The sequence below is a fragment of the Cinclus cinclus genome, chromosome 2 (assembly GCF_963662255.1).
Source record: "Cinclus cinclus chromosome 2, bCinCin1.1, whole genome shotgun sequence".
NCBI lineage: Eukaryota > Metazoa > Chordata > Aves > Passeriformes > Cinclidae > Cinclus > Cinclus cinclus.
In genome coordinates, this window is record NC_085047.1 from 29,618,697 (window position 1) to 29,644,486 (window position 25,790).

At 42.1% G+C, this 25,790-nt stretch overlaps 1 protein-coding gene across 1 annotated transcript; it reads right to left on the reverse strand.

Moving 5' to 3' along the window:
* Positions 1-4,639: 4,639 nt before the first annotated feature.
* LOC134057833 (basic proline-rich protein-like) lies at positions 4,640-25,601 on the reverse strand. Its single transcript, XM_062514880.1, has 2 exons — positions 24,847-25,601; positions 4,640-5,564 (listed from the first exon to the last, which is right to left on the reverse strand). Exons 1-2 carry the CDS (start codon positions 25,599-25,601, stop codon positions 4,640-4,642), a joined length of 1,680 nt encoding a protein of 559 aa, XP_062370864.1.
* Positions 25,602-25,790: the final 189 nt, after the last annotated feature.

Genomic DNA, 25,790 nt, shown 5'->3' on the forward strand with positions numbered 1-25,790 from the left:
TGGTGCAGGGCTTAGTCATCCTTCACAGTATAAAGGATTTCCTGGTGTTCAGGGAGAATCTCCTGTGTTTCAGTTTGTGCCTATTGCCTTTGGGTCTGTCACTGGACACCACTGAAAAGAGTCTGGCTCAGCTTCTTTTGCACCCTACCTGTAGGCAATTATACACAGTCGGGAGGTCTCTCTGAGGCTTCTCTTCTCCAGGCTGAGCAGCCCCAATGTACTCAGCCTGTGCTCAGATGAGAGATGTTCCAGTCCTTTAATCATCCTTGTAGTCCTTCACTGAACTCTCTTCGGTTTGTCCACGTCTCTCACATACTGGGAAGCCCAGAACTGGACGCAGGACTCCAGATGGTGCCTTACCAGTGCTAATTAGAGGGGCAACACCACGTTGCCTGCTGGCAACACTTTCCCTGATGCAGCCCAGACACTGTTGGCTGCCTTTGCCACGAGGGCGCACTGCTGCCTCATCTTCAGCTTGTCCACTAGGCCATCCCTGTCTTTTTCCGCTCAGCTGCTTTCCGCATGGATTGCCCCAGCCTGTATCTGTGCATGAGGCTATTCCCCTCAAGGTGCAGGACTTTAGATTTCCCTAGATTTTTTTCTTAGGTCCCTCTCTGCTCGTTTGCCCAGCCTCTTGAGACCCATCAGGATGGCCACATATGCAACTGTCTGGGATCCATTCCTCCAAGCCTTTTATCACCTTAAAACTTGCTGACAGTACGCTTGCTCCCAGTATCCAGGTCACTGGGGAAGAGGAAAGTCAGTTTTACTGAAAATTCCTTAATGCCAGCCAGTGCTATTGCAACAAGCAGTATTTCCCTATTAACAAGTGGAACAGTGGAGTGTTGCATTTCCAGAATATTCTTCAGTTACTTCTGAGAAGATTGATATTAACAAAACACCCCATGGCAAGTATGCCTTAGTGCACTTTTCCTCTTCCAGGTGAATTATTTGCTACTGGAGGTTACACTCAACCATGAAAATATAGTAACCCTATTAAATAAATCTATCTGTGTTTTGGTTTCAAATTCTTCTTCTTCCTCCTTTCCACTTTCAGAAGGCAAAACATAAAATTATGTGTATATATATAAAATATTTCTTTATACTGGAATGCCAGGCTGTCATAATTTGTAACTGATCTCTCCTTGGTTTTCAATCTTCTGCACTTGGAGGACCATAATGGTGGGACAGGGAAGGATTTAAGCAAGACATGTTTTCTGATTTCAGGATGGACTGCCATAAGGCTTTCCAGAGGAAAACTACAATTAGACAGGAAAGCTGGTGAAAGTTGAGAAAGTTGGAAAATGGATGAGGATTGAGAAAGGGTAAAGAGATGAGTGATACACCAGGCTGGCTGGCAACAGGAAGTGCACATGCATCAAGTGCAGAGCTGCTTCACAGACTCCAGGAAAGCTGGGCAAGGCTTGCCACTAGCAAGGAGAGATTCTGCACAGAGGTCCAGAAATTCAGAATATTCCTACAGACATTGACTTGTCATACCTCCTCACATACTTGTGAAGTTTATGGCAGATATGCAAGCTCAAATTATCCTGCACTCAGTGTGTTCTTGATATTGAGACCAGCATATCTTTTGTCCATTGCTTTTGTTAACCTCTTAAAACAAACAAAATTATTTTTAAAAACCTCATATAAGTAATAAAAATTATAGCCAGCCACATGTTTCTAATAAGCAATGCTTATTATTTCAAAAGGGCACAGACCTAGGAAAAAATGGAAAGATGAGTTAAGAGTAGCTCAGATTGCAGTTACATACCTATGTGCACAGCTGGTGCACCATGTATATTGCCTGCCCTCTTCCGAAACATACTTTTGGTTTAGACTTGTACAGGTGTGAAAATGGGATTATGACAAGAAGAATGGAGAGATCTTCCTTCTTTACCTTGCACTGGTAATTGCACCACAGTACCCAGAAACATAAGTCATATTTTTAAAAAAATATTAAAATATTAGAATTGGAGAAGTGAAAAAAGGTGATTAAGTCTCTAGAAAGCAAGTTTACAATGTGGAGTTTGTGGAGTTCAACTTAGGCAGGTGATGAAGAAGACGGAGAAAGTACCTGATGAATCTGTCCAGTATTCCTACACTTGAAATGACTGATTAAATAAGTAAGGTGTGAAAGATGCTTCCAGCTAAGCGATTCTTACTGGGGAGCCCAGGACTGGACACAGTACTACAGGTGTGGCCTCACCAGTTGTTGGGGGTTGGGTTTTTTTCCCTCTTCCCTCTGTCTGTGGAATTTTCTTCCCATGGACATGCTAGGAAGTACTGATAACTAGTGATAGGGGGAGGTGGAGGCTCCCTGTTCTTTTTTGGAGTTTCGCTCGAAGGGCAAGGGGTGGGGAGGGGGGGGGGGGGGCGTGGAAGAGGGGGAAGACCACGAGATCAGGGGCAGGTAAAGGAGAGGTGTGGGCAGCTGCTCGCTCTCTCGCTAGTTTTGACTCTCGGAGGAGGACGGTCGCTGGAAAACCTCGCCCTGTCATCCCGACCCCGGGGGCTGCCTCTTCTGGTGTTGGACCTGCTAGGACACTCTCGTGCCTCAGCCTGCAGTCTCAAAGCATCATGTTGGAGCACCGGGATCGACACTGCCCCAAGCATCCGAGAGCAGCGTCTCGCCTCCACCCTTCCCATCGGGACACGGCCACCATCACCCCCAGCACTCCTGCAGCCACGTGTAATCGCCAAATCTGCCCCTGCTCACTGGGAGCTGGCCGGCACTGCCTGCCAATGGGATGGGAACTGCACCACAGGGGAAAGGTGTCCACAACCAAAAGAACTGCTGCTGGGTTCCTGTCCTGTTCGTTGTTCATTTCATAGCTGTTGTTGTTGCTTGCTTTGTTTTATATATATATCTGTAAAGAACTGTTATTCCTATCCCCATATCTTTGCCTGAGAGCCTCTTAATTCCAAAATTATACTAATATAGAGGGAGTGATTTATTTGCCCCATTTCGAGGGAAGGCCCTGCTCTTCCCTAACATACACCTGTCTTTTTTCAAACCAGGACACCAGTGCTGAGCGGGGGAAGAATACCGCTCCTAATCCAGTCCAGGATACCATCAGCTTTCTTTGTCATTTATGCTCAGCTTGGTGTCCACCAGGACTATTTCTGTGAAGCTGCTTTCTAGCTTGTCATCTCCCAGGATGTGATGCTTCATGGAAGGGAGATGAAGAAGTTGAGTTGAAAGAGTCAGAATAATCAGGTTTCTTGAACATATATGAAAGATCCAGCATATAATACATTTGTACTGTGGAATAGAAAGGGATTCATTTAACAAAATATGAGGGGGAAAACCAATTTTGACACCTAGCAAGAGATTCTCTGTGGAAAGAAAAGCCAAGACAAAGCCAAGGAAAGAAAAAAAGATGCTTGGTATCCTATTCCTTTATCACTAGATATTTTCTTAAAGGAATTATGAATAGCCACAGCTTCTATTTCTCAAGTTGCCTATGGCAACTGAGCATATTGTGAGTGAGGTAGAACCCTTTCCTAGTAGATCAGACATCCAGAAGCAGATTATCTTAAAACTGTGAGAAACTGTGAGATCTTATTTCTTCGGAGTTTTTTGGGTTTTTTTCTGTGCCTGAGATACTGTGCAAGATCCACTGTCCAATTCCTGCTTGGAGAGTGACACAGCTGAGATTGGATTGGATTGGATTGGATTGGATTGGATTGGATTGGATTGGATTGTCTGAAACTGGCAGAATTATGCTGAGGGATAAGAACAGGTCACATGGCCAGTCATCCTTGTCCAGCTGTATTGGAAAAGATAATTTAAAATAATGAACTCCTCAATAACAACTTATTCCTTCTTCTGCTTTAATTCAATCAGTGAAAGTTTATACGTAAAAGGCAAAGGTATTCCTTAAGAACTTTGAAATCATGGGAAAGCAGGCTAGAAGTGCTCAGGAGTAAAAACTATTTTGCAGACCTAAGCCTTTATAGAAATTCAATTAGACTTTTAAGAAGGTGTTTTTTTGTTTTTGTTTTAATTGGGTCAGTGGTTAAGTCCCTCAAGATTATGTATGTACCTAGGGCAGAAAGTGAGTAAAAACAACTCAGTACAGGAATATAGAAGGTTTTATCAATGAAAATACAAAAACGCTTGATCAGCATAACACACTGAAACATCAAACCCCAGCTTTCCCTAAAGTGATGCAAAGCAGCCATTTGATCCCAGAGCACAGAGTTAGGAACCATGCCACTTACTTATCTTCTCATATCAGTTTTACCTCTCCTAAGCTTCCTCTCACTGGCAAAAAGTGAGTGGAAGTCTGGATTCAAGGGTATCACATCCCAGACACCCATCAACAGAGGAATTTCAGGGTGCTGACTGTATCTGCCCACTCTAAAGCCCAGCACAAACACCTGCAGTGGCTGTACACCACAGAGGGGAAACATAGTTATGTCTTCTGATGACGGTTCCCAGTCAGGCCATTGGGTTTGGGTCTTTATTTCGTATCCTTTTTCTTTCCAGCAGTCCCCACAGACGCCCAGCAGGACTGACGCTCGCCACCCGCCCCCCCCTCCACCCCCCCCCTCCGCCTCGCTCCCCAGACTCCTTGAGGCAGGAAACAGGACTGAACTGACATCCTGGGACCCTTTGGTATCCACAACCATTTCACTCGAATTCCACATCAATTTTATTCCTTAAAAGCCGAGGTTGCGGCGCCACCGCCACGGGCTGAGCCGCGAGGTCCCCCTGCCGGCTCCGGAGGCCGCTCCCTCGGCCCGGCGGCCGATGATCCTGAGGGGCTGTGAGGGGATTGTGAGGGGGCTGTAAAGGGCCGTGATCCTGAGGGGATTGTGAGGGGGCTGTAAAGGGCCGTGATCCTGAGGGGATTGTGAGGGGGCTGTAAAGGGCCGTGATCCTGAGGGGATTGTGAGGGGATTGTGAGGGGGCTGTAAAGGGCCGTGATCCTGAGGGGCTGTGAGGGGATTGTGAGGGGGCTGTAAAGGGCCGTGATCCTGAGGGGATTGTGAGGGGGCTGTAAAGGGCCGTAATCCTGAGGGGCTGTGAGGGGATTGTGAGGGGGCTGTAAAGGGCCGTGATCCTGAGGGGATTGTGAGGGGGCTGTAAAGGGCCGTGATCCTGAGGGGCTGTGAGGGGATTGTGAGGGGGCTGTAAAGGGCCGTGATCCTGAGGGGATTGTGAGGGGGCTGTAAAGGGCCGTGATCCTGAGGGGCTGTGAGGGGATTGTGAGGGGGCTGTAAAGGGCCGTGATCCTGAGGGGATTGTGAGGGGGCTGTAAAGGGCCGTGATCCTGAGGGGCTGTGAGGGGATTGTGAGGGGGCTGTAAAGGGCTGTGATCCTGAGGGGGCTGTGAGAGACTGTGAGGGACTGTGAGGAGCTGTGAGGGGATTGTGAGGGGCCATGAAGGGCCGTGAGGGGCTGTGCAGGGGCTGCCTTCAGGGCGTGCTGACCAAGAGCTGTGGGGTCACGGCGCCATGGGCTGGAAGCGGCACCAGGAGTCCTCCAGTCCCCCCTCACAGTCCCAGCAGTGTCGGTGCTGACTGGGCTGCCCAGGGCCGTGTCCTGCCAGGTCCTGTAAATAAAATCACGGGATCACAGAATCAGTAAGGTTGGAAAATACCTCTGGGATCACTGTGTTCAACCTTTGACTGAGCACCACCACATCAACCAGATCAGAGCACTGTGTGCCACATCCAGTCTTTCCTTAAACACCTCCAGAATAGTGACTCCACCACCACCCTGGGCACCCCACTCCAATGTTTAAACCATCCTTTCTGGGAAGAAATTCCTCCTGATGTCCAACCTAAACTGCTCCTGATATAGTTTGAGACTACATCGTCTCCTCCTGTCACTAGTTGCCTGGGAGAAGAGGCCAACACTACATCTGGCTATCCTTTCAAGTAGTTGTAGAGCAGTAAGGTCTCCCTTGAGACCCCTTTCTTGCAGGCTAAACACCCTCAGCTCCCTTTGCCATTGCTCATAGGACTTATTTGCCTGATCCTTCCACAGTTTTTTGCCCTTCTCTGCACTCAGGGATGGAAATGACACACTTTCCAGGGGCCCTTGTTTGCTCAGCTGCTTGAGTGTCTTCTTAGAGAAAAATTTTTACTTCGCACCAAGCCTGAGCTGCTCTTCTTTCAGTTTCTGGCTTCCATCTCCAATCCTCTCATCATGCACCACTGTGGACAGCCTGGCTCCATCTTCTCAATAACCTCCTTGTGGTTGTTGGAAAGATGCAATTTGGTATCTCTTTTCCAGACCAAACAGAGGGGGCTCCCTTGGCCTCCCCTCACACAATCTACTGGCAATGCTGCTGTCAATATAGCCCTAGCTACCATCAGCCTTGTTTGCTGCCACTGTTTTGTCATAAGCTAGATGGACAGAAGTCATCTCACCAGCATCTTCCCCTTTCCGCCTTTTCCCCACAGCAGCTACAACACTCTGGGACATGAGGCATGGAGAGCCTATGCATTCACTCTGCTGGTGTTTAATGTTGCACTGTAGTTTCCTTGTCACGTCTCTGCCTCCACTCAGGCCTGCCTCATAATTAATCCCACAAGTCTAGCCCACTTTCAACAAATTCTTTGCAATTTGCTCCATTCTCATTCTGTGAAATTTTCATGTAAAGTTAGAAGAAAATACAGGGAAAAGGAGAATTCATGTGAACAGAACCCTGAGGCAGTCGAGGCAAAGATGATATGGGACAAGAAGACTGATCAGGGTTTAGAAAAGAGGGGAAATTAATTATAAGGTGTGTTTGAAAGTCTAAAGCTATTCAGACAACTGAATGCAGCAGGAAGAATTGAATTCATCCAGACAAATGAGAATATGGATGAGAGCGCATCAGAGAGAGGGACAGAGTGTCTCTAAGGGGAGAAGTTCCTATTTAATGAAACTTGCAAACCATGCAGGTAAAAATTGCAGCTGATAGAAAGTAGTTTTCCTTCCAGAGAAATCATTAAGTATTTAAAGTATACTCTTAAAATGGAATGATGAAAAAAAATATTTGTAAAACCTTCAAAAAATCTAGCCAAAACATTTCATTTCAATAGTGACAGTGCAATACCATCCAAAACTGGGAACAGAATGAGACCATATCAAATATCTAAACAAACCTTTTACATTTTTAATTATTTACTCCTCCACCCCCAACTTCCAAAGACAATCTTTTTTTTTTAGCATTTCCAAGAGAAATTTAAAGATGTGTTGAAAGTTTCTGTTCTAATACCAGAGTCTTCCCCACACTGAATTTTCTTTATGGGCTGACTTAAACTGACCTAGAGAGAAGCACTGGGAGACCGATCTACCAGTGAATAAAGAGACCTGATAATTTTGGTTATCAAACACGGGCCATTAGGCATGTATCAATATAGGTATATGATAGGTTTTAAGCTGCATAGTATTGTAAAACTCTATTGTGTATACTCTTCTCCATCAGCTGTTTCCTAAATGTTTTATAGGTGTGAATAAATAGAATTTCAGAAACAAGTAACAATATGAAAAGAAAGTAATACCACTAAAAGAAGGAATGTCAGGCAATAAAAGACAATGCCAGACAAAAAATCTCCATCAGACAGGACTGTGAGAAACTAAGAGGTGAAGTACCACTCATTTCAGTTTACATTAACACTCTATACTTCTGAGACATGGAAATCCATTCTTTTACATGCCCCTGACAATTCCCAAGCATTTAAGTGAGTTGAATATGAATCCTAAGGGGAAGGCTCCAGTGTCACAGTTATTACACACCTACAGTGACTCCCCCTATGCAATGTGGAGTGATGTTGACAAAAGCGTTAAGCTGGGTAGGGATGTCACAATGACATTTTGCAAAGCATTCTTTGCTGCATTTCTTGGTGAGTTTAACCCCTTAAGGTGTAAGATAGTGTTATCATGTCCTCACATGATAACATAATGTTACAGTGCACAAGCAAAGGAGGTGAAGGAAAAAGTCTAGTGATTGTGGATTTTTAGCAGCCAATTTTTTGCATCCACTGGGCATTTTTGGATGTAATCTTTGGAGCACACGGAACTTAAAGGCTTTGAAACATTGCCATAATTACTTATTGACTTTATATAAAGATGTTACTTATCTGTCCCTGATCTTCTCTGAGACACTTTGTGTACATTCTTGCTCTTCTTTTTTTCATCTCTTCCTCCCTCTCACATGTGCAGGAAAGAGGAAAAAAAGAAAGAGAAATAAAGGAATGTCCCACCCTCTAGTCATGGCAGCATCTCTGCACGTTCCAAGAATACACAATATTCTGGACGAAACCCATTGTTATCACCTGGGTTGTTCTCATTGACACCTTGATTTTAGTAGGGGCATCTCTTTTTTTTTAATTTTCACTATAAATATCTGAATAATTTAAGGTAAAATAATCTCTGTGCTGATCCTGCCAGCTCTTAGGTCTCTTTAGCTCAGAAACAAGTCACTGGGGCCTTTGTGGATGGAGAAAACATTACCTGAAGGCAAATTGCACAAAAGCTCAAAAATATATGCAGGAAAATCATGCAGAATAGTACTACTCCTGATTCAGATAAACTCCTTAAAAAGCCTCTGATAAGTTTGTTTACAAATACAGTATATTGGACAGCAGGCAACTGCACTGGGTCTTTGCCCTTCTTTCTCTTCCATGTGATGTAAATACAACGAAAATGTTGGTGTGAAAAGATGAAGAAGACAGCAGATCACCATAGGCTTCTGAGGATTGTACTTAGATTTTGGTGCATTAGCACCTTTAAAGTGAGAAAAAAAATCAGAAAAAAAATATTGTGTGTGTGATGGCAATACTGCTTCTCAGCATTCAATGGGAAGATGCACTGCTTTTATTTTAAGCAAGTAGTCCAATATAGCTGGTAGAAACACAGTTTCAGGAAGAAATAGAGAACACAGATTGTTCTGACCTGTGTGCCCAGTGGTTAAAAATGCCTGTTATGAAGAGGAACAAGCTTACTCTGTTCCACCTACTGAGAGCAGGGAGCAGCTGATGTGATTAAGCAGCTGAGTGACAGGGTTACTCTTGACTAATCTGAAGAAGATGTGTGAGAAGAGGTAAAATTGTGGAACTTTGAACTAGAAAATATAATGGGCCCTGGAAACAATCCTGCATGAACCATGCTGGCTGGGAATTAGAAGAAACATCACAGGCTCATCTTTCTGGTAAGTACACAAGGACTAGTAAAATGAGGTGAACTTACTTGTGTGTATTTGCATATTTGGAAATGTGAGTGTTCTGTGCTTTTTTACATGTGAAAGAGTAAAGATGTTCAAAGCTACATTCTATTCAGCAATTTCTACAGCAGAATTCTAGGTACAATTGATTTCAGCAAAAGAGGGGTTGTTGCCATGTTAGTCATCCAGCCTGATGTAAAATAAAACAAGGGGATTTTTTTTTTTTTAACTGAGTAAAATTTCTTGATTGGTAAACTAAAGGAGGAATCTGTGACTTTAAGTCATAGGAAAAATACTTGCAGGCTCATCCTCTACAGTGTCCCTGATGGGAGAGAAAACCAAGTCACTGGCTTTGTGGACCTCTGCTACAGTAATACATTCCAAGAATGAGCTGCAATGGCGTCTCAGACACGAGGAAATGTACCTGGGAGATTGTTACCTTCAGTGAGGGAGCCATGTCAAGGCTCTAGCTTTCTGTGTCACATTTATTCTGTATAGAACAAACTCACTACTGAAATGTCTGACAAGGACCATGGCAATTTTTTAACATTGCCTACAGAGAAATGGTTCAAATTAAATTAGAAGAATGGCTGACTTGTTGAAAATTCCAAGAAGCTTATTTCCTGCATTTGAGAGTAGATAGGAGAAAATAAAATGGCTGTTTCCATTAGGTACAATCTGTTTTATAATCTGGCATAAATGAAACATTTTAGCAATAAGGAAAGCCTGGAATTGAAACAATGGAGCTAAATAGTTCCAAAGAAAACTGAGAAAACACTAACTTTGAAACTGAGAAAAAGTTAACTGAGACAAGGCATCTATGAGGGTCCTGGTATCTTTGTAGCACTGAGGTTTATGTCAGAGCAGATACAGAAATTGGCATTGGAGTTATCTAGACATTCAGGTGCTTTATTTCTCAGCATCACTATAATATACAAGCATTTCCCAAGAGAAGTAGACAAGTACCATCATGCTTCAAAAGGACTAAAGCACAGAATTAAGCAATTTGACCGAAGTCATTCAGGAAAGTTGTGAAAAAGCAAGGTACAGAATCTGATCTCCTGAGAATCACTCCACTCTGATCCACAAGGCCATTCTTCCTTGTTGAGCCAGCTGCTCAACAACTGATCTCAGTCAGTGCAGACCACTTTTCCAACAGGAAATCAACATTCTGGGCTTTGCTAGAACTGGGTTAAAAAAGGATGTGCTTATTTTTGAGTGAATGTTGGATAACAAGCATATTTAGAATCTGGGCAGACTTTGAACTTCAAGGGAAAAAGAGCACAATGGAGAAAACAAGTCAAGTTAGAGGCTTGCAAGTAGCAGATTGACAAATGTGGACTAAAGGAAGTATTGGTTTATTGGTTTAATAACCCCATATTCTTGTCAGAATATGCTTTTGCACTATCTAAAACAAATATCCCTGCTTGTCATTCATCCAAGTGAATACACTTAATCTTTTATTAATAACTTTGTTTCTTAAACAAGCCATTGGCATTTCCATGGCTCCTAAATCCTAAAATATTGTACATGTGCAATCAGTACACAGTAGTGTTAATAGATGTTTCCATAATAATCTTTTCATAGTTGCTTACTTCCCAAACACCCAAGGAAATGCATCACATCTGCAGTACAGTGCAGAGACTGCTAGTGGAAAGTGCCAGGAAGCTGGCAGCAAGCAGTAGGGAGCAACTTCCAAACCTGATCAGGAGTTTTTGACCTTTACCATGCTGAGGCCCATATAGCAATAGACACATTTCCCGGCAAGTTATTTCATGTCTCATTTGCAGGCCACAGAGAACAAACTTGCGTGCTTATCCATGTGATTCCAGTAATCCCAGCCTCTGTTAAAAAAAAAAAAAAAAAAAAACTAAAAAAAAAACCACACCAAAAAAACCACAAAAAAACCCCCACTCACTATCATCTCCTCATCTTACTTCTTGGTCAGGCCTCCTACTCAGAATACCTGCATCAGCACCTTTTTTTTCTGTGCTGGTCTTGCTGACCTGTACCTTTTGACAGCTGTTGATAAAAAGCTGGTTACCACCAGGTGATATGTTTGTTACTGACAAGCAGAATGGGCTCCCGGGCCCCCATGTGAGGAGTTTTGCATTGCTTTTGAACACAGTGCCTCTTAAAATGGTTATGGCTTTTCTAAAGTAACACTGTTTATTAGGGAAAGCCAGTTCTTTGAAGTCAGCCCCGCTGGTGAGAAAGTGCAGCTTTTTTATTAATAGACTCAGTAAAATCTGGGGAAGAAATTATGTGGTTATGCTATCTGAATTTAATCTTTTGAAAATTAGGCATTCTTTTTCAACTGGAATACCTTTTGGCTTCCAAAATTTGTGTTTTAAAAGGTTTAAAATATTCAGAAGTTGAAAAAAGAAGATGGAAAAACTGGTTTTCAAAATCAGTGTAACAATATTTCAAATATCCCCTATTACACTTTCCCCACTGAATTTCCATTCACTATTTTTGGTAAGCTTAGGGTCTTTGTGAAACTTTAGGAAGAAGAGATACTTCAAAATCAGAACTTGACAGAATCCAAAACTGCTTCAGACTTCTCTGTAAACTGCCTACCCAGATACTGCAAATCAGGCACTCTTCTAAAGTGGTCCTTACTTTGCCAATAACTTTGCCTATTTTCTGAACACCTGCTTGTGTTTAGTGTGGTTCATTTAAAATCACAGACATTTAGCAACATGAATACTTTCCATCATGCCCTTTCCTGTAGACATACCTGTACTATGGAACTCTAGGTGTTATTTGGATTTTCTAGATCAAAGAAACAACCACTTCATATTTTAATTCCGGAATCTACAGTACTGTAAGAACAATCTGGTCTATCTGTTCAATTGTTCAGTACTCTGCTATTTCAAGTTTCATTCCTGGTTGATGAGGGCAAGCGAAGAGATGTGTAAGCACTTAAAAGCATAAATCAAGTCTGAACTTGGAGCACTGATGTTTAGTAGAAACACAGACAAAACATGCCTTGCATTGCTGTTGACAAGTTCTGTGTCCAGAAAATATTTTCTTTGATATTGATGGCATCAGTAACTCAATGTGCGGTGTCCCAGGTGGAGGAGAGTTGATACTTAGGGCTCAGGGACAAAATCAGAGCCTGCAGGAAGGCTAAGATGACAGCAACAGTGTTTCTGCTTTGTCTAAAGGTGTGTGTTTTGGTATGTGAGCTCTTACAAAGGTGGGCAGAGTAGAGGTAGAAGTATCTTTTCATCCATTAGAACACAAGAGTGAGTGTTGAGTAACTCATATTTTAAATGGGAATAATAATAATAATAATAGTAATAATAATAATTCATTAACTGCATAGACATTAGTCTTCCCTTTGGTAAATCACAGTACAAAGAAATATTTTGATAGTCATTTAGATATAGGAAGGGTTAGCCTGGTAACAAACACACTACTAAAATATTATTTGGCCTTTTATAAATTAAATCCTTGATGTTGTAAAAGCAAGGTCCAAAGAGAAAGGTGCAGTCTCCACTTTGCCAGCCCTTACTTTCTGATTGTGTGATTTGACTTTGCGCCTCAACTCTCTGTGCATTAGCGTCCCTGATTGTTAGATAAGGTAATGATCCCCAGAGTTACGAGAAAGCTTTAGCATCCCTAGACAAAAGGAGAGGTACTGTGGGAGCACAAAGAACTGTTTACATAAGTTAAAAAATAACTTTTAACCTTTGGTCTTGAAGAACTATTTCATGTGTGCACCATATGCTCAAAGACCTGACAGCTTCAGCTTCACCTTTTTTCTGTGGATGCACTCTTTGACTTCATAGCCCTTATGCTTTTAGCTTGATGGCATCCAAGATGTTTCTCAGCAATCATATTCTGCTAGCAACACACATTCTTTGCTCGTCAGGATCTGGGAAATTTGCTGCATTCCTCTCTTTTCCACACTGTTCTTCAGAGAAGTTAACCTCTGAAGAAACCCAAGCAAACAAACAAAAAACCCAAAAGCATAAGGGATTTGCAGCATGTTGAAAATGCATAGGGGTGGAAAAACAACTCCGTAGTTGTCAGCTGAACCTGATCCAAACAATCTGATCAAAGATGATAACTCCACTTTGTTTTGTGCAGAAAGATCTTTGTTTATACATTAGGTGCACAACAAGGGGAAACCATCAGCAACATTGAAGTAGCTGGCCTGGAATGAAAAATGTGATGGCTGGAAGAGAGGAGCAGCAGCCTGCAGAAGAAACTGTTTTTGCAGGGCTTCTGGTGACAAAGGAAATCTTATGGAATGTGTAAGGTTTATTTCAGGGCAGATATTTTTTACCTGATACCTTTACTCTAATATTTGATTTATGGAATGTTATGTGTCTGTGAAAGGAGCAGGAACACAAACAGGCATGGTCATGAACACCTTACTTATATGATAACTGTGCTGAAGGATTTTTTAAGAAATAAACTGCTTGTCCAAGCCAAAGGGTCACAAAGAGAATGTTAACATGGGGAAGGTAGGAAACAAGACAGCAGCCTTGTAGTAAAAACTGTGAGCTAAGCCACTTGAAAATGCAAGAGCAGGAGAGGAAAAGGCAGATTCTTTCCCCACTCTCCTAATATCTGCCTTTCCTGTCCAACAGACAACTAGCAATCACATCACTCAGCACTGTCTCACGATGACTTGATCTCACATCCTAATGCATCCAGGCTTCTTCTCTACCTCTCCTTCCCTGGTTCCAGGCTGCCTATGCAGGTGAGAGCAGCCGTCCTCAGTTGTACTGAAGGTCCACTTAAGAAGGCATCATACTGCCCCTGTAGACCAGTGACAAATGCTGAGGGAGGGAGTAAATTAACAGTCCAAATGTAGTTCAACTGTCTCCCAGATTCTAAAATCCACCAGTTCTAGTCCTACCTGAAAGTCAGAACAGTCCTGAGGGAGGCACTGAATTGGCAAATTTATATTTTACTTTTTCCAACCTATTCATGATTTTTCAGACTTCTGCCATTACATATCTCAGCTGCCTCATTTCCAAGATGAACAGCATATTTAATCTCTGCCTGTACATGAGGTATTCCAGTTCACTGACAATCCTTATTCTTATTCTAGTTCCAGTATATCCTGTTTTCAGTGGGAAAGATCAGACCAGAGGATGTGGATATGATAGGCTTTTAATCTTCACATGGCATCTCCTAACCTACCACATTCAGCAAGAAGCTGAAAGGTAAACAGCTGGTAGCTGAGATGGAAGCAGTTGTAATCACTGTAAGTCCTCTTGGACTGCATAAGTACTTCTAAAAACAAAGAGTAAAATAAATAAAAACAACTACCATTAAAATAAAAAGAAGAAAAAAAAACCAATGGAAATTACAAATTTTTTGCCATCATGCAAAACAAACCAGCAGTTGAAAAAAAAGTTTGAAAAATGTTACTAACATCAAGTTACAGTGCGAAGTGTTGTCTCCTGTCTTAACAGATGATGGATGAGAGGTTTATTTCAAACTCCAAACAAAATAAATTGGAGTCTGGGAAAAGTTAAAAAATTAATAACTGTAATATTTTCTGAGGGCTGGAAGTGATACTAGAAAAGCAAAGAACTCAATGTAAGCATAAAGATTAGAAGAGAAGGAAAACAGTGGAAGCAGTAAGTGTAACAACTACTGATGGAGGACTATGTAATAATCAAATAATCAATAAAGAAAATTGTAGAATACTAATATTTTGGCTCTGGAACACTTAAAATAGTTTCAGGAAACCTCGAGGAATAGAGGAATACTTTTGGGCCACTTTTTATAGCTATTGCTCCTGGTTCTGGCAGATTCCCTTTCTCCCCTATCCAGCCTCTTTAGTCATGGTGATACCAATATTTGTGGGTCTGTATAGGAGACAGGACCAGATTAAACACATACATATTTTTAATTTTGACTCTTTAGTCAGATCTATTCCCTGTTTCCTGTCCACCTCCACAGTCAACCACACACAACAAAGAAGGGTAAACGGGTGTTTGGGTCTGAGGGAGGCAAAAGGAATCCCTTGACCTTGTGGCTCTGCTAGGAAGATTTTCTTGGAGCCATAACTTCAGATTCAACCAGATGATAAATTATACTCATCTAAGTATCTTGTTAGGCTCTGTCTTTTTGATAAAAATCCAGAACTATTGGGGTCAGGCCCTTTTGTATTATTTCAAATGTGACTTAGTTATTGAATCACCCACCAGGCTGAGGAGTGCGTGTGCCTGTGGCATCAATCAGGTAAACTGGCCAGTCACTGACAGATAATGAGGTAAACAAGATCGTACCAAGACTTGTTGGACACAGTTAGACCAAGTCACAGCTTGTAAGGTGGAAAGGTTTACAAATACCCAGCACTAAAGGCCTATGGAATAAATCAATGCCCAGCAGGACAGAGACTGTTTGTTTGCAGAGTTCCTCATTCTTGTAACTATCTGCAGTTTATCTCTGTAATACTGAACAAGGATATGAATTCAAGTGAGCTGATTCTTGTGTACAAAGGAGAGGCAATACATAAACAAGTGCAGTTTTGGAGCAAAGAGCTTTCCAAGAAGCAAAATACTTCCTTTAGTCAAAGCATCTTGTCATGGAAACTATTAAGACTGATTTAAAAAAAGAATGTAATAGGACATATAGCTAAATATGATTACCTCTTTTCCCCTTGCTCTTCAAACACAATGTCAATGTTGACCAAAACACAACTATTTAAAATCCAGCCCAAAATTTCTCATTGTCCACAAAACCTTGAAGACTCACTCTACCCAAGAAGCACATTCTAAAGCAGGATAAGTGTGGGAAAGGGTATGACAAAAAAATAGGTGCAATACAATAGCAACATTTTAAATTACTTTTTATGCTTTTAAAAAGAAACACAATGTATTTTCTAATCTACATTTTAGATATAATATCATCCCATTAGCAACTGTGACACAGAAGACAAGAGGAGATTAATTATTTCCTTTCTATAATGAGTAGATTTATTCAGTAATGGCTGAATAGTACGTGCGATCATTTCACAGGAAAGCAGAGGTGGTTAATGAGAGCTTCATTAAGAGTGATGATCAAACAATATGGTAATGAAAGCATAAATTCAGAGGCTGGGATATTATAAAAACAGAAGCATTGTGAACATATAGTTTGACTTCCTCTGTAAGAGAGAGTGTTAGATTTGGTATTCAGGTCCGACTACTAAAAAACACCCAGCTGACTACTAAAAAGCCCCCAGTTTTTAATAGAAAATATTTTCCATGAGTAATTGTTGGTAATTGCTCTGACAATAATTTGTCAGCAATATTACCAAATTTACTTGATTTCAAGTCTGAATTTGCCTAAATTGAGGTTCCAATAAGTGTCTCTTGCTGGACTCGGTGTCTGGGTGTAAATGCAGGCAAATAGGTGTCTTTCCATATCTGAGGAGTTAAGAGCTTACCCATCTCTTTCTGCCTGGCTTGGAACACCAAGCAAGAAAAGTTATTTAATTCTTTTCCTTTTAGTACCAGAAAACTGACTCTGACTTTGAAAGTGAGCTCTATTTACCACTTTGCCCACCATCATGTTGGTACTGAATGGCTGTGATAAACTCACACCTCCATCTTCCTTTTCATAAACTAAACAAATCTGTCTCTTTCAAATTTTCACTTTTTCCCCCCAAATCTTTCATCATTCTTATGTCCTTTTTCTTGCTCATCTCCAGTTTTAAGGCAGTCTTAAAGTAAGAACACTTGCACATGATACAACATTCCATATGTTGCCACAGTAGTGCAAAATCAGAGGCAGAAGATCCCCAGTTTGCAAATTAACACTTTTCTGGGAAGCATTGTTTTGATGAAGCTGATGTTCATCTACGCATCCATTGAGATGTCCAAGTACTTTCATTGTAGTTGAGGCCTAAGCCTTAGTGAATACATGCACAAATGTCAATGTGTGTGAATTTCTTATTATCTCATTTCTCACTCAACATCAGCTAAAGTGGTTAGATTTTAGTGAGTGAATAGAAGTGCAGAGGGAAGACTGATGGCGTTTTGTGTGATTCTGAAAAGGTATGGAGAATTACATTAATCCTGGTTTTAAGATATTTTTTCATTCAAATTTTAAGATCCTGGATGAAGTATCTTGTTTAAAAGCAAATATTGCCACATGCTGACTCTTTACTGCATAGAGAACCTTCAGAGGGCTGTTCAGATCTTTCGATGGGGCCTTATACCTTCAGACACCTCCTGTTATGTTATCCTGAAGGATCTGCTTTACATCACTGCTCACTCCACCAGTCCTTCACATCTATTGTTATTAGATAAAAATAGGAGACAGTAACTAATTTGTAGAAAGGCAGATCCCTGTGAATTATGTAAACAGTGCATTAGCATTCAGTCTTTACTTGAGTAAAAACTTGACTTACAAAGATTGTAGAGAAAAATAGCTATTAACTTTCATCATCATTAGAGTAATTAACCACAACAGCAGCTGAACTTAAGATTCATCTCAGTTAATGTTTGTCAAAGCAGATAATACCTGAAATGACCAAAATCAAACACAAAACCTACATCCAGCCAATCTGTCAAAATTTGCTTACATGTGCAATCACATGAAACAGAACTGACTGTTTGAATAAATCACATTTTAAGATTATAATTAGTGTGTGAGCTAATTAAGATTCTTCTGTTCTTACAAGGCAGTTTATTATTCAAAGTGCAAATTCTCTGGGAATGCTACAGTTTTTAGGCAGATAGTATACACAACTCAAAAACAGAATAGAAATTACAGGAGAAAGGAGGTGAGAGAAGAGGCCCAAAAAAGCAAGTATAGGTACATATGGCTAGAAATCTGGCTGAAATGCAACACTTCTATGACTCATTCTCTTGACAGAAGAGCAACAGAATAGGAAGGACGGGAGCTAAGGAGCCGTGGGAAACGTAAGAGAAGATCAAGAGGCATCCCAAGAGTAAATGAGCACTTACAGTTCAGTTTTCACCTTGAAAATTTTCAGTATGTACATATAGGTGCTCCAAAAGCCCTTCTAAATATATTATGGAAAATACTCCTGAAACTTCAAAAAGTCTTCTAATTTCGATGCATTTCTGATTTCTGTGTTTGTTTTTGATCTAATAGCATAACTTTTGCTTGGGTTGCTTGTGATGAAGAGATGTTTGGAAGCCTCCTCTGAGGTAAAATTTGATGGTTTTCCATCCCAGCATTTCACTAACTGCAGACTAACACAAAGTGAAAAACATTTACAGACTTGCAGACTTAATAATCACTATTGCCTCAGGCTGATGTGCTGTTTTTGTGCTTCAGCCTAAGGTAAAAAGGACAGGGCAATGTGTGCAAGTCTTTTCTGTAGCTGACCTGAACCAAATTATGGAAATACAGAGAAGAACTATAGATGTGGAAATAAAGGAAGACAGTGATAGAACTAACATCAGAAGAAAAAAAAAATTAAAATTATAAATAAATAAATAAATAAAAACCAAGCAAAATTTAAACAAACAAAGAAACAAACCCACAAAAACAAAACAAAACAAGCAAAACAAAATTTACCGAAGAAAGATCAGAGAATACAGGAGGAACCTGATCGAGAAAAGCAGACAGCCAGACACTAGTAAATTTTGCCTTCAGTTCAGTTATTGTGCTCATGCTGGAAAGCTTCATCCTCAGTGGCCTGTTTTGTCACACTAGTTGTCTCTTAATTGATGATCAAACAGAGACATTGTTAACCACGCTGATTCCTAAATAGTTGTTAACTAAGTTTAAAAAGTTGTTAAAAGGCTCTGGAGCTGAAATGAGGAAAGCAAGCTCTACCTCTTGGATTATTTTTTTGAAGCTGGCAGCTTTCTGGTGCAGATATGACCACATCCATTTCACCTGGCTCACGTCTTGAAAGTTTTCTTTGCAATCATAAAGTGTGGACATGAAACTGTCATTTTATCCATGGCTAGCTCCTGAAACACAAGATGACTGTCATGAGGGAAAAGAGCCAGCTCGCTAAGATGGCCCAAGTAGGCCAAGTGTAGATCAAACCAATGCAAGGACTTGGTAATAAACAAAGAAACTTCAATAGTTATAAATAATATCTTAAGCAGAAAATTCCTTGCCAAAGAATTATAACAGAATAGGATTTTAAGAAGAGTATGCTTGGCTGTGTTTAATAGAGGGCCAATGTTCTCTGTGTGCTTCTGCTTTGATATTCAACAAATACCTTGGAGATTTTGTTTTGGTTTTTCATACTCCCCAGGACAGGATATTCCAGGGTACGGTTGCTCAATAAATAACTGCTCAAATGATATTGCTTGGGCTGCTTGCATCTGCCAGAGTAGCCCTGCCCAACTGCGCAGAGCCTTTTAAAAAATCTAAGGAGGGAGAAGAAACATTTAAGGGTAATCAAATAAGAAATGCCTGTGCCCAAAATAGGAATAGAAGAACAAATAAGATGAAGAGGGAAAGGAGTAAAGAAAATGTGAGAATAAAGATGAAGGGGGAAAGGAGGGAAGGATACATGAGAATGGGCATCACCAGCTACTTCCAGATCTGTATGCGAGGAGCACAGACCCTCGCCAAGAAAGTAGAACATTTCAAAATTAGTTTGGAGGTGGTCCTGGAAAATGTACAAGCAGAACAATTCAGCAGTGACAGCAGGGGGCATGGACTGGATGTGAACTTATTGGGTCTCTTCCATCTCCAGTTTCTATGAAAACAGTCACCATTCTTTAGCGATATGATAAATATTTTAAAAAATCATAGATACAAACTAAATAAAACATATTAAATAACAAGTGCAGCCAATTTAATCATGACTTTTCAACTTTTTAAACCAAGACAGCAGGGAAGAAGAGGGAACAGGCTTGAGATTTTTAGTCCTCTTTGTTTAAGGCTAATTCACATAGGACACACCTTCATGAGACTTGTTCAATAACATTTGTGGAGCTGGGCTGGAGTTGTTGTTGGATTGTTCTCAGTCCATGGGGCTGCTGGTTTTATCCAATGCACACTGGGTGCTGTCTCTCTCTAGCAGCTTTTAATTCATATTTTGCCTTGTTTATGTTTCACTCCTAGCGGACCAGTAGATTTCATTTTGGATACTGCAATACCAGTCTAATCCTTAAGCATTTTGTAACCAAAAGCTGATTCCTTTCTTCATTCCTGCACTGACCAAAACAACATAAACAGCCCTTCAAGAGCAAATCTCCTCCTCTGTAAGGGATCCATGTGTTGCAGATACACAAACTTCATGTTCCTCAGCAGGGGGAGAAAAATTTTTGGCTTAAAAAACATAGAACTCATTATTTGAGCACGTGGTGTATCCACAAAGTCTAGCTGCAGCAAGGGGACTTGTGATCTAAGGGACAGCCACTAGACTGTGATATAGCCACATCTACACAGCAAAAGCACACCCCTCTAACAGCCCCAGTCTCTCTCCAGCATTTTCTTCACAGCCTAGGAGCTCACATTTTCTCTGAATCCCTATAAAAACTCATCTTGCATGTTTCTCCTGAGTACTCACCATTCAGTCGCAGCAGAGAGGAAGGCTTTAATAAAGCCTTTTCTCCAGCACAAGCTGAAGTGGAGGAACATTCTAAGGTAGAGGGAGACAAGGATATGCCTTGCTTGTGATGTTCAGTTTGTACAACAGAAAGAAGACCTCAGCCTTCTGGGATGCCAGTCTTCAAACTATCAGTATAACTTCTTTTATTTGCAATAAAAGTAGTTTAAGAAGTTGAGGCAGACATTGTCTTTCTCCTGGTTGCATACTTCCCTGAACTTAAGTTCCAGAACAAAATAATGGTGAGCCTGATTTCGACCTCATTGTATAATTCTCTTCAGCATGCCAGGCCTTGGGACAGACTCAGCCATGAGTAATTTGGCTCAGATTTGGGCTTCAGCTTCCCAGCAACTGGCTCAAGGCACCTATATACACATCCTCCATATGAAGTATACCTCTGACAAATACTGTTTGCATGGAAGAGGCTAACTTACAAGAACAGGAATCCTGTCCTAGCACCAGTTCATATGCCTGACAAGGACTGGGTGAATCAAGCAGCTTTCCAAGTCCTTTTGGAGTGCTGCCTGACTTGAGAGACCTTGCCTGAGAGCTGCGGGAGTTCTGTTTGGGGCGTGGCCTACATTTTTGTCCAGATGATGGGAAGAGTTGCCTCTCTGAAGAGTTTCTGCAGGAAAATGCCTCTGTGGGATTAGTTTGTCCTTCACAGCTAAAGACAATCAATGTACAAAATGTCTGTATGCAATGAGGAGCCTTCAGTACTTTGTCTTACAAGCTGTCACCTGCCCTGCTCATGTCAACACAGGACCTCACCTCTCCCCTCACCTCTGTAAGACCCCATCACCTCATGGCATCTGCACATTTCCTACTCAGGCTACTCACTAGGAAATTAACTAGGAATGGAGAAAACCATTCACAGAGCCAGTGTAAGATGGCTGTGCAACACCCATCTAACAGAGCCATTATTCCTGACCAGGAATCATCAGAGACATCATCAAAAGAATCATCAGCCAGCATAACTTGCCCAACTGTGCCCTAAAAGACAGTCCATGAGACCCTATCTGCCTTAGTTCTGCTCAATATATACATAAATGCTGGCTAGGTCCAGCTGATTACAGATGCCACTCCATCAAATGAACTCTTCCATTAGTCCTTTCCAGCAGCTGCCATCCCCTCTCCCAATCTGCTTTGGACTGAGATGCTACTACATCTGGGCATCTGATGGGATTCAACTGAAAACCGTTAACAGCCTTTCAACCAAACAAAACCCTTACAAGCGTAAAGTAGTTGTTTCTGAGCATCCTTCTGTCATTCTGGACTCTCTCCCTGTTCTTTGAGACTCGCTTGGTAGCTCCCTGAAGAATCTGCCCACTGACACCAAAGGTGTCTTTCCATCACAAGGGACCTGCTGCAACTTGGCAGACTGGCCTGACAATGTAGCCTTTGATCCTTTGAGATCAAATCCTGAAGGCCAAAGTGCAGAAGAGGTGACCACATGTCTTCCTTCTATCATGGAAGCCAGAGAAGTCTCTTACTACCTCAGCTTTTCTCTCCTTTATCCTTAGGTCTGATATTCCATCTCAGCCCTTCCCAGCTTTTCCTTCTTTAACAGCTTGTAGTATTTCCAGGAAATATTCAAAGGTAGGCTTGACTTGTAGTTTCAAAGGAACCAAGGTTCAGTAGTTCAGTGTATTCCTTTTCCATTTGCTCTCATATGTGCCTTTGAAGTAGAAGTGATTCTGAGTATTTGTTGGTTTCCTCCATTCACTGGCATTGTATCACTGAGTTACTGATGCTGTTTAGTAATGCAATAGAGAAGGAAATAAATGTTTTTAAAAGATTTTTTGCTTTTACTTGTTATTTTTATGCTGTATTTAATGTGTTTGCTGTATATGGCAAAGACAGAGAGAAGCTGAGATATAAGGACTTCCAAATCAGGTCACTACTGAAACTGGTTTGGGTCCAGAGCCTCTACTAAAAATGTCAGCTTCAACTGAAAAGAGCAATAGAGTCAAACCTGCAATTACTGTCGTTAGCACAGGACTCATAATGTTAGTATTTCCCTGGTGTAAGTTGCTTACTCTTTCTTTTTCCTCCGACATAATTTAAAATAAAATAAAGACATGTGAATCAAAATGAAAGATAGCATGGGTTTGAAAAGAGCAGCATAGGTAATTCTTCCTCTGGAATGCTCCGTGGTCAGCTGTTTAGGCTATTTCCATGCTAAGTGAGAGATGTGGGTTCAAATCTGCTTAGAAATGGAAAGAACTGAGCATTCTATACCTGGCTGGGCTCCCCAAAACACAGGGATCTGAGGGCGCCCTGATAAAATGCATTCTGGTATGACCTGCTTGAAATCTGTAGGTGAGAAAGAGGAAGAACGCCTGCCATGCTGCATAGGCTTAAATACAAGGGCTCTGGATGGATGTCATCCAAATACCTTGGCTTGTGTTGCTGAGTTCTAGAAGCCAAAGAGCTGTCCAGCAAGATCAAAGACTGTCCCAGTGGGCTTGTCCCACTGCCTCTTCCTTGTCCAAGTTTTATTGCTGGAAACAGTTTTTCTTCTGTTGCTACTGTCATGGTGGAAGAAGCCATCACAATGTGATGAACTCACAGATAATGAGGAGCTACAATTAATATTGAGAGAAATTAAGAAACAAAACTTTCTGTTACATCGTTTTCTGTGTCATATAACCATGCATGAAGTACAGGGACACAAAAACCCCTGTGGCATAAATAGCATGGTTGGCTGTATGGGGGTAGTGCAGCAATGAATATAGTAGTAGCTGATTTACAGATTTTGTGGAAGAAGTTTGGGGTTTGCTATTTTATAGGTTTTCTTTCATCTTTCCTGTCTCTGCTCCACAGCTACAGGATTATTTAAAATAACCAACTTCCTCTTCTCCTCAAGTTTTTTCACAACAAGAGAACAAACTTAACAAAAAAATAGTTTTGTTTCATTGCCATGCTACAGAATAGCCCTGAAGGGCCTGAGTCCAAATACTTGGTGTTACAAAGAAATCTGTACTGTTTCTTCAAACAAGATTGTATTTTGATTTAGGATTTGAAACATTAACACTTGACTGCTGCAGGGAAGTGTTAAGTTTTCTTGGGGCTGTAAATCAAAGTTTAATACAACATTAGGAGGGAATTCTCTGGATTTGTAAACCTTGTATCTGGAACCATCTCAGTTAAGCACGATTACAAATTAAGAAAGATATTCTTTCACCTTTGGAATCAGTATTTTTTTATTTTTTTTAAATCTGAAAAGTATCTTCTGGCATTTTATTATGATTGTGCAATTATATTGTGTTAACTACCAAAAGGTTGATCTATTTCTTGAAAAGTTAGTGCACTGCAGTAGAAGTAGGAGAGGGAAACCAATTATTTAGCAAAATTAGCTGTATCCTAATACATTAAATGCCATTTGGGTACATAAGTGACTTCAGGTCTGTGGGTAATTCTGTAATAACACATATAATAAGACATAGACTATATATTTACTAAAGTTAGATCTTATGGATCTCCTTCAGAAATAAAGGTCTTTATCACCTCTTCGAGGTAAAAATACAACACACTTTTAATATATTCTGTCACTCTCACCAGTATATTGCAATTCTAACAACATTTTATTTGTTATTGTTTGGCAAAGATAAACTGTGTGCTCAGGACAGATCCAAACCTCTAAGGTTGGGCTGTAGAATGGTACCAGAGTCTGTGTATAGGGCTACATGCCACTTCTCCTTAAAAAAAGCATTTTATGAGGTTAAGACTTTTCAAATATAAACTGTATAATGATCCCAAAAGACTGTTGCTCTCAAACAGTGTTGAAAGATTTTTGGACTTGGAAAGCAGTGTAATAATGTAAGTGCTACCATATAATAATGAAAACATTTTGTTCTCTGCATTTTAATTCTTAAGATCCAAATCAATTGGTGGGTATAGCAGATATGTAGCTGTAAAAATATGTGTAACCACACCAAAATTTAACTGCACAGAGCAAGATGAGGATTTTCATCTTCAAGAAACACCAGGTCCCTGGTGTCTATGGTATGAGCTTCAGGTACTAGAGAACAGCATAAACCAGGACGTCAGACTTTTTCGTTGAGAGCTGGAAGAAGACCCCAGTCTCGAAAAGAAAACTGAGCAAGCAATGATTTTTTTTTTTTTTTTTTTTCTTTCCCCACTGTAGAGTCCTGCTGCAGGGTTAAGTACCCGTGTGCCAACCTGTCGAGTGCCGCTGCACCGGGAGCCGCGTGGTTAGCGCCCCGAAGCCCGGCTGCAGGGAGACTCATGGAGAGGTACCCGACTCCCCTGCGCCTCCGGGGCGGTCCTCGCGGTGCCTGCCCGGGGCCGCCGCTACCTGCGGGGCAGCGCGGGGCGGCGCGGAGCGAGCAGCGCCCGGGCGGGTCCCCGCGGTCGCCGCCGCCGCCCGCCCCGCCTTGCGTGGCCCGTGGGAGCGGACCCGAGTGCCGGAGGCGGCGGGGAGGGCTGGGACGGGGCCCTGGCCAGGGGTTTCTCTCTCCCCCACCCCCTCCTCCCCTCGCCGCCGGTTCCCGTGAGGCTGCAAGTGCCGCCGCGGCAGCTGGGGGGCCGGCGGGGGATGCTGCTGCCGCCGCCCTGCCCAGCGCCGGAGTGAGGGCAGGCGCTGGTGGCGGCAGGAGCAGGACGAGGTGAGCGGGAAACGGAGCGGGCCCGCGGGGCAGGTGGGTGCGCGCCCGGGATGGGAGCGGGACCGGGGCGGGCAGCGCTCCCGCCGGGACCAGCCCGCCCGCGCTCGGGGCGCACGGGGGAGCGACGGACGGGGCGCAGCCCGCGGGGTCTGAACGGGCGGGGAGCGCTGCGCAGAGCCGGGTCTGCCTTTGGGGTGCAGAAACCTGGAGAAGCAGAGCCCCCGGCCAGGCGGGGTGCGGAGCGAGCCGAGGGCGACCGGCAGCTGGGGGCACTTCAGGCTGAGCCCGGCCGGCCATGCCCGATGCAGACGTAATTCCACGGCGGGACCCCTCCGCCTCCCCTCCCCAAATCTTGGACGGGGTGGTTTCTGATACATGTAGAATCAGGCTAAAGGAGAAATTTCCGTAGAACTCTGAGGTGTTTTCTCTGGCTGAAGTTATCTAGAAATAATATTGAGGGGGAAAAGAACAGTAATTCATAACAAA

Coding starts and splice junctions, on each gene's coding strand:
- LOC134057833 (XM_062514880.1), bottom strand. CDS start 25,601: ATGGCCGGCCGGGCTCAGCCTGAAGTGCCCCCAGCTGCCGGTCGCCCT. Junction 5,565..24,846: donor CTCGACAGGTTGGCACACGG/GTACTTAACCCT, acceptor TTTTATTTACAG/GACCTGGCAGGACACGGCCC.